Genomic DNA, 12,393 nt, shown 5'->3' on the forward strand with positions numbered 1-12,393 from the left:
TACATTATCTTCAAACTGCAGGCCATATAATGACATATCTCTGTATCAGTGTCTCATGACACTGATTTCAATTTACTAAAGCCTTATAGCACTCTCTGGTGGCCATGATGGAAGGTTACTATGTGGTTCCAGTTCCAGTACCTGTAAAGTCAGATTGTTGACAAAGAGACAAGATTATATTTATTCTTACATAAATTAACTCCAAAGCCCAAACTGTTGTGCTCATTGCAATCATTTATTTATTTTTATGCAGCACTTACATCACACATCAGCTTGTAATAAAAGAAATATTAAAGTTGAAAATATAAGTAAAAGCGATCTAATAACTGTTGGTGGAAACTCACATTATCAGGCTGTATTCAAACTCCCACCAAAAGTCTGCACTCCCAACAACATCAGAGTCTTAATGACGTGGCATCATGTGGATCAATACAATATCTAATGTTTTGACAGCCCTCAAAGCAGTGGGTTAGCCCACAAAGTGGCTGTAAAAAGCAGCCTGGTGGCTTGCATAAATACCATGACCTGGTATGTTGACAGATTTCTTTGTCCTTATTCATTAAAATATCAAGATGACAACAACAAAGCTTCATAATAAGACACCACCAACCTGTTGCTTACTGCGGTTATGTCGGTCTTATATGTACTCTATAGCTGGAATAAAGAAACTAACAGAGGCTCAGTATAGACCTTGCAGTGTTGGAAAAGTAACTGAAATAAGTTGGATATGGCTCAGGGAAACTGTCGAGCACAGTATTGAAAAATGGCAGCTTGCCAACAAACATCATAGAGATAAACATTAACATAAGCAGCAGTTCTTTTAGACAGAAAAGACCACCCTACATTTTCATGTGAAATGCAGTAAAGAATATTATAGAGATTGGCTAGTAATGATCTAAGTGCAGAATGATAAGAAATAAAATATAAAAATTACAGTATGGGAAGAAAATCAACTACTCAGGCACCACCTGAGTTTAGTGGTGCAGCGGTTATTCATCCATTGTGGGTTAATTTGTGATTCGAAATTACCTATGGATGTGTTTGTCTAGCTTTCTGTGTCACCAGACCAATGACTGTAAAAGCTTCTGAACTCAACTAAGAAAATGATTGAACATGGGTCAAGTTTACAATACTGGTGACAAATCCAACTTCCAACTAGACAGTGTTACATTTGCTTAAAATGTTTACTCTTTTTTTGCCTTCATTGGACAGAATGTATGTGTGTAAATTAGGCGTCCCTGATAACCAATAATGGTTGTTTCTTTCAAGAGTGACCATGTTTCAGAAATATAGAGCATACAATATTATAGAATCAGGCGATTATAAAATGAATGCAGAGATGTTGATTATACTTTGTACATTATATAATCAAACTAAGCAGTTAGCACAAACTTCCAATTAATGGGTAATTACTGTGGCTATAGTTAGGGAAATGCTGCAAAATGCTGCCAACAGCAACAGGGTCCTGCATCTCTACACAATCACAGAGGTCAGGCTGATGTCACCGTCAATCTCCAGGGAGGTAACGGCATGCAGGGGGTTGAAACGATACTTGTAAGTATGGGTCTGCATCCCATTGGCCACAATTCGGAAGGAGTGAGCTTCACAACTTATAGTCAACTAAAAAGAAATAAAAGATCATTTTGTTAGTGAAATCAGTTTGTTTACAGTGAAACGTGCTAAAGATAGCACACTTAACATGAGACACAATAGAAACATAAGTTATATGGTACTCCGAGGTCAGATCACCTATAATTCTCCTTTATTTTATGTGAAGTCATGACTGAAAAGCAGTGTACCACAAAGCAATGTGACTTCTACTGAAACTTGTACAGTGTGTATGTTCAGTCGTACCGTGAAAGGCTGACCCCGGTGGAAAGGCATGGCACCACCACGCTCCTCGGAGCCCCACTGATCCCACTGCTTGGTATTTCGCACCACGACATTCTCATTGAAACGTGGGTTGTAATGCAGAGCGATGCCAGACTGGTGGCTAAGATTCACAGTGAACCTGTGACGAAACACAAAATAACGCAATACCAGTGACTAATTAATCAATCATTTCTTTTGTAATTTAAGTCTCTAATTATACAGACAGGACAGTTTGGTTACCAATTGGCTGGCAAAAAAAAAATTCTTATGTTTTTTTAAGTTTGTTTTTTCCTGGTAACAAGATTCAATTCAAGAGCAATGTTATGTTACTGTAGCTTTGGCAGATAATTTACATTTCAAACTGTTTTAGATGAAACATTTCAATGTGTATTTGATCACCTACAACCACAATTCTGGCTTCTGTACATTGGTTGTGTCCCTGTGTGGCACACAGATTACAATCAGTCTATTACAGATACTCCTGATGTCCACTCATTATGTGTATACACCTGTCCACAGAATCAATGTGTTCTATCCCAGCCTCTCTTCTACTGTGGGCAAGACCAAAGAGCTGTCAAAGGACATCAGGAACAAAACTGTAACATGCGCAAGGCTAGAATAGTCTACAAGCCCATGAAGAATAAACTTGGTGAGAAGGTGACAACTGTTGGTGCACTTATTAAAAAATGGAAGAAATATAAAATAACCATCAATGCAAAATTTTGTCTCATTGAGAAGAGTGGTGGATCAGCCCATTGCTACACAAGAGGACCTTGGTAATGATCTGAAGGTAGCTGGGAGCGCAGCCACGAAATACACTTTTGGTAACACACTACACACTACTACTATATCAGAACAGGAGCGCAGAGGATGCAGTCTCCATCGCACTGCACACTGTCCTCTCACACCTGGACAACAACAACACATACGCCAGAATGCTGTTTATAGACTTCAGTTCAGCATTCAATACAATCCACCCCTCACAACTCATCAGGAAACTGACAGACCTGGGCATCAGTTCCCTCATCTGCAAATGGTTACTGGACTTCCTGACCAACCGCCCCCAACATGTCCGGCTGGATAACCGCTGCTCATCTACCATCACAATGATGAGCCCTTTCCTCTACTCCCTCTTCACCCACGACTGCAGACCTGCCGATGGTTCCAACACCATCATTAAGTTTGCAGATGACACCACGGCGATTGGCCTCATCAGTGACAACGATGAGGCCGCCTACAGGGAGGAGGTGGATCGTCTGGCTGAGTGGTGCGACAGAAACAACCTGCTGCTTAACACCGAGAAGACCAAGGAGCTCATCGTGGACTACAGGCTGACCCACATCCACCCATCCACATTAAGGGGACGGCTGTGGAGCGTGTGAGCAGCTTCAAGTTCCTGGGAGTCCACATCTCCGAGGATCTCATCTGGACGACCAACTGCTCCAAGCTGGTCAAGAACGCTCACCAGCGCCTCTTCTTCTTGAGGACTCTGAGGAAGAACCACCTGTCCTCAGACATCCTGGTGAACTTCTATCGCTGCACCATCAAGAGCATCCTGACCAACCGTATAACAGTCTGGTACGGGAACTGCTCTACCTCGGACTGGAAGGCGTTGCAGAGGGTCGTGAAAACTTCCCAGCGCATCGCTGGAGCACCACTTCCTGGCATATGTATTGGACCGTCTTTAACTTGCCTGTGAACATTTTATTAATTCAAAGAAGGCTTGGAAGAAAGTGCTGTGGTCAGATGAAACCAAATTTGAGCTCTCTGGCATCAACTCGACCCACAATGCTTGGAGGAAGAGCAATGCTGACCCAAAGAACAGCATCCACAGTCAAGCATCGAGCCAATGGACAGGCCACATACTGCAAGATCTTGAATGAGAACCTCCTTCCTTCAGCCAAATGGGTTGTGAATGGGTCTTCTGGCATGGCCAACACAATGACCAAAACATACACCAAGGCAACAAAGGATGTTTCGTCATGTTAGTGGTCTAGCCAGTCACCAGACCTCCATCCTATAGAAAATGGTAAATGGACTGATTCTTATATAGCGCTTTTCTACTCTCCCAGAGTACTCAAAGCGCTCTATACAACATGTCTCATTCATCCAATCACACCCACTCAAGCAAGCACCTCTAAACTCAAGTGCAACTAATAAGCATTCACACACTCATCTGTGTGTGAATGCTTATTAGTTGCACTTGAGTTTAGACACATCAGAGGGCAATTTGGGGTTAGTATCTTGCCCAAGGACATTTGGCATACAGACTGTCCTCCAGTCTGTATGCCAAATGTCCTTCCAATCAGTAGCTGATCTGCTCTACCACCTGAGCCACAGCCACCCCTATAAAATCTGTGCACAATAATGAAGGCAAGTGGCACCCAAAAACCTAAAGGATAGTGAAAGGTTTTGTACATAGGAGTGGGTCAAAATCTGTGCTTTGTGTGTGCGCAAACCTGGTAACCAACTATAAGAAATATCTTACCACTATGCCTGCCAACAAGGGTTTCTCGACCAAGTACCAAGTCATGTCTTGCCTGGGGATAAAACTGATTTACTCAATGACATGCAAATGAACTTCTAACATTTATGTAATATGTTTTTTTCCCATATTTTTTGTTGATATTGTGCTCTTCTCCATTAAAATGAAGCCACCATAATTCATTTCTTTGGAAGGGATCAAATAATTATCTCCCTCACTGTATAGTTTAATTCTTAATTGTTTCACTTCACTACATAGTTATGATGTTTGCTGTTAAATTGATATATGCTAGTTTCAAAGTAAATAAAGCAACATCTGATCATGAAGTCTGACCTTGTGGCACTTGGGTATACAGTTCCCTGGATGGTGATGGTCCTGCCAGGTCTTAGTCCACCACTGATGGCAGACCTGTATGGAACCACCTGCACACAAGAAATATATATTATTTCAACAGAAAAACTGCAACTCTGACTACAGGTAGGTAAGATTTACCTTCTTAACATCCATCAGTTCACTAGTGACATCTTTAGGGTTAAAGGTAGGGTTAGGGACAATGTTTTAGCCACAAATAAATGAGCACATTTTTAGAAGCCAGAACGTTACCTTTCACAAAAGTCTCGTGCATCCATTTTAATACTACTACAAAGAAAATTCACAAAAAAAGAACAATATAGCATCTTTAGCAACACTAAAGAGTAAAACAGGGTGATTAAGCATTAGGTCTCTCTCTTGTAAGTCCCTGTCATTTAATTAATGATTTTTTATTAAATGATTTAATAATTGATCAACATATTTATTTATTTTGCCTTTCAGAAACCAGGTTGCAGCAGTTTGAATATATTAAATTGAATAAATCAACACAGAGTCATACTAATTGTCAGCACATTTGAAGCAAAGGCAGAGGAGGAAGAGTAGCAGCAATCTTCCACTGCAGCTTATTAACCAACCATAGACAATACAGATTTTTAATTCATTTGAAATCCTAACTCTTAGCTTTGTACACCCGAACTGGAAAACGCGAAAACCTGTTTTATTTGTTGCTATCTAGACACCACCTGGTTCTTACTTGATTTTCTATCTGATTTCTAAGACTTTTTCTCTCATTTACTATAGACAGTGGGTGATTTTACTATCCTTGTTGGGAAAATCACCCACTGTCAGCCTCAACACTGATTCTATTACATTTAACAGTATTCACTGAAAAAATTATTTTGTCTGATAATTTCTTAATGACATTTAAATTTACAATAATGGATTACACACAGCATCCATACATCCATTTCCAAAGAGGCCCAGACCTCCCTCTGTCTATCCTCCTCCTCCATCTTATCTGGGGGAACACTCAGGCCAGCTGAGCAATATAATCTCTCCAGCATGTCCTGAGTCCTTAGGCCTCCTTCCGTGGGACACCTCACCCAGGAGCTGTCCAGGAGGCATCAAATTCAGATGCCCACCTCATTTGGTGCCTTTTGAAGTAGAAGACTTGCAGCTCTACTCTGAGCCCCTCTTGAATGGCTGTAGCTCAGGTGGTAGAGCAGTTCATCTACTAATTGGAATGGAAGGTTGGTGGTTTGATTCCTGGCTTCCCCTAGTCTCCATGCCAAATATCCTTGGGCAAGATACTAACCCCAAATTGCATACTCCATCGGAGTATGAATGTGTGTGAATGTTAGCTATAAAGCACTAACGAAAGATGTGAATGGGTAAATGCACAAGTTGTGTAAAGCGCTTTGAGTGCTCAGATGAGTAGAAAAGCGCTATATAAGAACCAGTCCATTTACCATCTCATGATGATGAGGTGCAGGTATGTTATTCGACAAGTGTATTTGTGCTTGCCTCACCATGAAGGCCTGGTACAGCATTCACATCTGTATAGGAATTTCTTTTACTTATGTATTAATCACATTATTTTATTGTATAATGCCTTGGTGCCACTGAATTTTAACATGTCTGACACTCATACAGTAAGACAAATGGTGGGGGTGTAGTAAGGAAGTTGGGGGAAGCAGAGCACAGGAAGAGTCTTTTGTCTTTTCAAGGACTCTGGGAGGTAGCAAGGGAGTGTGAACCTGCCTTTTGTTCCTGAAGAAGGTATTTAACTGAGAGCCATGCTGGGCTCAGGGAGACTCTGCTGACCGTCTGTCCCGCGGTCATGTAGGCTCTCCACAAGCTTGGTTTTCTGTTCTTTGTGTGTTTGGATTAAAGAACGTTAGCTACCGCTCACCGCTCGTCTGCAGGCTTTATTTAAATGGAAAACTTCCACAACACATCACTGCAGACACCACCCCAATCTGTATGTCAGTCTTTTGCTCCTCTCTTCCCTCACTCGTAAGTAAGACGCTAATATGCTTAAACTCCTCCAATTGGGGCAGAAACTTGTCCCTGGCTCTGAGTGAGTGTTCCACCCTTTTCCATGGCCTCAGATTTGGAGATGCTAATTCTAACTTCTGCTGCTTCACATTCTGCTGAGAACCATTCCAGTGCGACCTGGAGGGCACCACCTTTGAAGCCAACAGAACCACATCATCTGCAAAAAGCAGAGATGAGATTCTGAGGCCATCAAAGTAGAATTAGTTGTTTGACTACCTCAGTAACCTCTCCCCCAGTGATGGGTTAGTCCCCCTCCTTGTCCCCAAACTGCTTTCTCTACAGAAGCCATGTCAGTGGGATTAAAAAGTATTACTTACACCGCCCAACACTGCTCAACTATATCCTTAGCTAAAGTCAACAAGCAGCACCCCCACCTCTAATGTACACTATGTAAGTAAAATACTGCTGTTACAAACTAGAACCTGACCACGATACTCACTGGTGTTACAGGAGGAAATCCAGGCTGTGCTGGGAATCCGGGCTGTGCTGGGAATCCGGGCTGTGCTGGGAATCCGGGCTGGGGTTGAAAGCCTAATTGTGGAGCAAACGCAGGCTGAGCAGGAAAAGCTGACTGTGCAGGAAATAAAATACAAAAAGAAACCACTTTGTTATCACTGTTCTATCATATTCTTGATTATTTATCAGGTTTAAGATTATTCAAACATGAGCACAAATACACAACCAACTATGCTGCTATATTACTTATGCATTTCAAATAAACAGCCAATAAATTGTGTAAACTTCCTCACCACAGGGTTCTGAAAAGCAATGGAAGAAATTTCCACTTTTCCACCCACTGAGATGGTGTCAACCTGGTGAAATGGCAGGCGATGTCTGTACTCCATAAAGTAGCAGCCATTGATGCTGAGCTGGTAATAGTACATATGGAATTAAATTTGTGTCTTATTGTCCAAACAGTAAAAACTATTTTTGCACAACAATAGATTTTAGAGAAAGAATCACAAAGAAGAGTATTTTAAGAAATTCTAGTTTTTTAAATAAAACTTTCAATACAATAAATAGATTTTTATGATATGAATGATCTGCTCTACACTTAAATAAACACACAAATACAGTAAAATGAAATGTCAACTGAGTAGATCATATTAAAATGTTTAGGAGCTGACCTGGTAGAAGTCCCGGGTGACAGCAATGACAAGAGTGAAAGAGGACCCAGCAGGAAATGGGGAATTGTACTTCCTCTCTTCAGTGCCCCAGCTCCCATTCTGGAAAGTGTTGGTCACCACATAATGCTGACTTTCATAGCGTGGGTTAATGTGGATAGCAATGTTCGCACCAGCCATGGAACCACACTGTAGATTCACATGGAACCTGTGAGTAAGAAAGTGAATAAGAAGGAATATATGGGTGTATCATGTGATTATATTCACAGACAACTAATGAGTATAAGTTGTAATTTTTAAGTTTTTGGAGTTTTTAAATGACTGTGCTGAGTAAAGAACTAAAAATTAACAAAAATATTCCTTACAGTGGGGCAATGATCTACAGACATTCATTTCTTTGTAAGTTACAAAGAAATGAATGTCTGTACTTTTTATTTTACTGGAGAGAAAGAGAATAAGATCTTAAGATGCAGGAAAAAAAACATAATACATTAATATGACCTAGTAAACCTTTTCTGCTTTTCTGTTCATCCAAACATGGCAGGTTAAGGTAATGCTAAAGAACCTAATTTTATTTTCATGTGAGCACAGCACTTTCTCCTGTGCCTTGTCAGATGTTGACTGGCCTTTCAACGGGGGGTCACCCAAGCCCCTGCATTGTGAGGTCTGTGGACAACAGCACAGTGGTCAGGCTAACCGCAGGGGGATAACAACACTTTCTCTTATTCAGAATCATGTATAATGATAGGTTGGTGACACATGTTTTTATCTTCCACATTCCTGCAGTCCCACACAAGGTCAAGGTGTGTGTAAAGTTTGACCTGACACACTGGTATGTTGTTTACGTTTGAGGAGCATTTAGTGCAACAGCACATATGTAACATTTATTTGGCACCCACTCCACCAGCTTTCCAGCTAGTCCCCCTTCTGTTGACTCACACTTCGCTATATATCAGGGAGAAACCTCATTAGTTGATTCTGTGCACCTGTTTGCCAACCTCCCTGCACTGCACCACCCCTCCCCTGCAGCTGAGCCAGGGACCTCGCCTGCCACGGTCTGCCAAGGTCGAAGCTGGGTCATGTTCACCCACACAAAATTCAGACATTAGAAGAGTCTTTTTTTTTTTTTTTTAAACAGAGAGCCGACCCAGACTTCCTGTTTTGGGGTTCTGGACCCTGCATATCAGATCCATGCCTTTTTTAAAAAAAACCAAAAAAACACCTTGGCTCATGTGATGAGACACATGATTAATAGTGACCTCTTAAGTGGCTGTCCCTTAACACAGATGTGCAGCGGTCTGTATGGGCTATCAACTTTCAATGAAACAAACATATCTTTTCTCACACAGTAACTTCTTACTGTATTTACTTTTGTTGCTCCTGCCCCAGACACATCTGCCCATTGAGTGGACTGAACACTCTCACGTGGTTTTGGTGACTTAATTACTTCTGATTGGATCTTGTCAGTCCAGAACATTTTCATCTCATTTTTATTTATAGATGAAAGTGTTAATGTCCCCCTGCATTCGTTTTTATTTAGTTTCGTCTTGTTTTGTGCAAAAAAAAAAAAAAAGTTGACGAAAGCTTTGAAGAAAATTATTGGTTAACAAATAAAACACTTCTGCTGATAAATAAAGGAACAAGCAGACAGACCTGTCAGCCCCAGGTAGGACACGTCCACTGACAGTGATAGACTTCCCCTCCTGCAGACCACCTTGGATTGACCCAGTGAATGGGATTATCTAGAAAGAACATGGATAAACATCTAATTACTGGCTTTATATTTTGACTGCAAAATCTAATATGCTACAAAAATTAAATACATGAAGTTAGAATGCCACATAAACCAAAGAAACAGTCATTTTGTTACTGATCATTCTTTCTTTTCTTTCTAATGGATATATATCTACATATTTTGTAGCTACTTTGTTTCCTGAAGGTGCTCTTTGTATCACTTTCTTAACTTTTTAATATGTGTGTCTCTTTCTTCATGAATGTCTGTTTTTATGTTTGCAGCAGTTTAATAGAAGAAGAAAAGGCTGGCAAAATTGACATGAAAACTCACATCTAAGTTGGAAAAACACATATTTGTGAACTTTAATTTGTTCAGTTTTGAGAATATTTTGGTACACAAAGTTGCACAGTTGTTGATATCATACAAAGAAGAACACAAATTATTTGCTTCATTCTAAGGTTTTTTTATGGTGCAGATATATTTATTTCACAAATTCCAACTGGGCGATGGCTGTTTCTCGACTGGCGCTAGACTTCAGTGTACCATCAGAAGAGCTGAGATTGCGGGTTCCAATATACTCTGCATTGACTGATGCCCCCAGAACTCCAAACCAATGGAACGGGATATATGACTAAGTAACTTGTAAATGGTGAAAACATAATACCAACAACAAGTTGCTAAATGGTCGGACTATAGGCTTTATAAATATATATACATATCAGCATACACACACAGGAGGAAGTGATTGAAAAACATGAATTAGGCTAAACTCATTGGGGTGGGGAAAAGCAATAACACTCTATTTGAGCACTCAGTTATTCCTTATTACAAACTTCAGTCACACACACGCGCACCAACAGGAAGCCTCCTCAACCTAAACATGGCAGACTTTAACCTAAAAATGCAGCCTGGTCCCAGTGTAAGGACCTCCAGGACCTCCACAGCAGCCAGCAGTTGGCACTCACATTAAAATAAATAAATAATACATTTAAAAAATGTAGAGTCTAGAAAAGAAAGTGTTTTATCGTCTCTCCCTGGAAAAAAGATTTTCACCCCAACGACACCTTTACATAGATATACAAAGGACAACAATAATACATGTTATCAGCAGCATAATTATTATTATTAGTGTTATTATTATATATCTGGTCCCAATAAAAGTCCTGCTACTCATGATGTACTTAGAACCAAAGAAGGGGGAAAGGCCTCAAAAATGCAAAAGGATGTTGCTGCTGTAAACCACTTCCTGCTAAACTGTCATGCATGAATTGCAGCTTCACTATTATAATCTGATCTTATAGGAAGTGGAATATAGAAATAATGAATACCATTTTACACAAGAACATCAGAGAATAGCTGTGACTTTAATTATTGATCTTCTATTATTGATATACTTTTACACACTATCTTTAGTTTAAGTTGTGTGACACCAGTTTTAAAGCCTGCAGTTCGTCTTAACCGCACTGTTTATTGCACTTGGTTTGTTTGTGCGTCGCAGATGTTTAAGCAAATGTATTTACTTCTGGGCCACTAAACATGTCCAAATATGAATTCTGTTCTGGCTCGATATTTTACACGCTATATCCGTATCGGAATAACGCAAGTTGTTCGGGTTGTTTTCGAACTTTCTTTTTGTTCATATTCTGCGCATCTGTTTCCCACCTAACCGCTGCACTGGAGCCAAAACTCGAGACGCCTCACGGACTCAAGCATCTGCATGTGTCTTTTCTTCCCTGAAAACCTCGAGGCCAAAGTTCACTTCAGTGTTTAGATTCAGGAAGCAGCAGTGTACACTTCCTCATTCACGCTGCTCGCAAGTGAACATTTTGGAAAGATCGGAAAGTTTTACAAAACAAAACTTTTATGATGCGCAAAAAACCCAAAACGTTTTACTCTCATGCGTATAACCAAGCCGACCAGCGAGGTCTAAAACTCGCACTGCCTGTTTGTGTTCGCTGCGTTCACCGGGCCTTGCGTAACGGACTAACGGAGCAGCCGTGAGAGCGCAGAGGAGTATTCTTGCCGTCCGTGAAAGAGCGAAAAGTCTTAAGATGAACATATTTTATTCTCTTACCGGGTTGTAAAAAGGTGACTGCTGATAAAAAGCCATATCCCTGAACGGAAAGACGGAAGATTGTTGAGCTGTAGAGTGCTCTGAATTTCGCGAGTTAGCCCACCTTTAGGTTTCGTTTTTCCTATAATAGGCGGTATTTAAAGGTTTTTTGCAAGCTGCTTATTTGCTTATCCTGCCAGAGTCCCCCACCACCCCGCCCCTCTCTTCCTGGCGGTATTTAAATATGATGAATCGTATCCGTTTCCCTCAGCATTGACATCTGGCTAACTGTAGACTATCAGACCTCAAACAAGACTCTACAACACACACATTCATACAGACAGCAGACAGACAAATTTTCAATAAAAAATAATTTCACTACACTGTAACTCCTGCAGCAACTTAAAGTTTAATGGCAGGCCATCTCCAAAGCTTTAACTTAATATGGAAAGAAAATAATGGCTCTGTATTATCACTGTGGGAAAAATGATTTGGACTAGCACACACTTTTGTGCAATGATGCTTTCTTTACCACCACAGGTGTCAGGGCTCTGTGTGCGGGCAGGCGGAGAGGAGGATCCAAACGCAGGACTCAGACACTAACTTGAAACTCAAAGACCTCAGCTTTATTGCTGGTACGAAAGCAAAACATGAAGTGAACATGGACTATGGAGAACAGAAACACACAGGCATAATCTGATGATACGACGTGACACCGAGCATGGGAAAACACAGGGCTTAAATACACAGGGTA

General features: G+C 40.7%; 1 protein-coding gene across 1 annotated transcript; it reads right to left on the reverse strand.

Moving 5' to 3' along the window:
• Positions 1-214: 214 nt before the first annotated feature.
• lgals9l3 (lectin, galactoside-binding, soluble, 9 (galectin 9)-like 3) lies at positions 215-11,816 on the reverse strand. The gene is made up of 8 exons (XM_086260625.1): positions 11,661-11,816; positions 9,505-9,593; positions 7,855-8,059; positions 7,477-7,596; positions 7,167-7,298; positions 4,691-4,779; positions 1,855-2,011; positions 215-1,620 (listed from the first exon to the last, which is right to left on the reverse strand). Exons 1-8 carry the CDS (start codon positions 11,694-11,696, stop codon positions 1,474-1,476), a joined length of 975 nt encoding a protein of 324 aa, XP_086116751.1. The 5' UTR covers positions 11,697-11,816; the 3' UTR covers positions 215-1,473.
• Positions 11,817-12,393: the final 577 nt, after the last annotated feature.

Source organism: Aulonocara sp. 'chitande type north' Nkhata Bay, linkage group LG14, assembly GCF_057382095.1.
Source record: "Aulonocara sp. 'chitande type north' Nkhata Bay isolate Kocher_YH1m ecotype deep benthic linkage group LG14, A_spYH_male_GT1.1, whole genome shotgun sequence".
Lineage (NCBI taxonomy): Eukaryota > Metazoa > Chordata > Actinopteri > Cichliformes > Cichlidae > Aulonocara > Aulonocara sp. 'chitande type north' Nkhata Bay.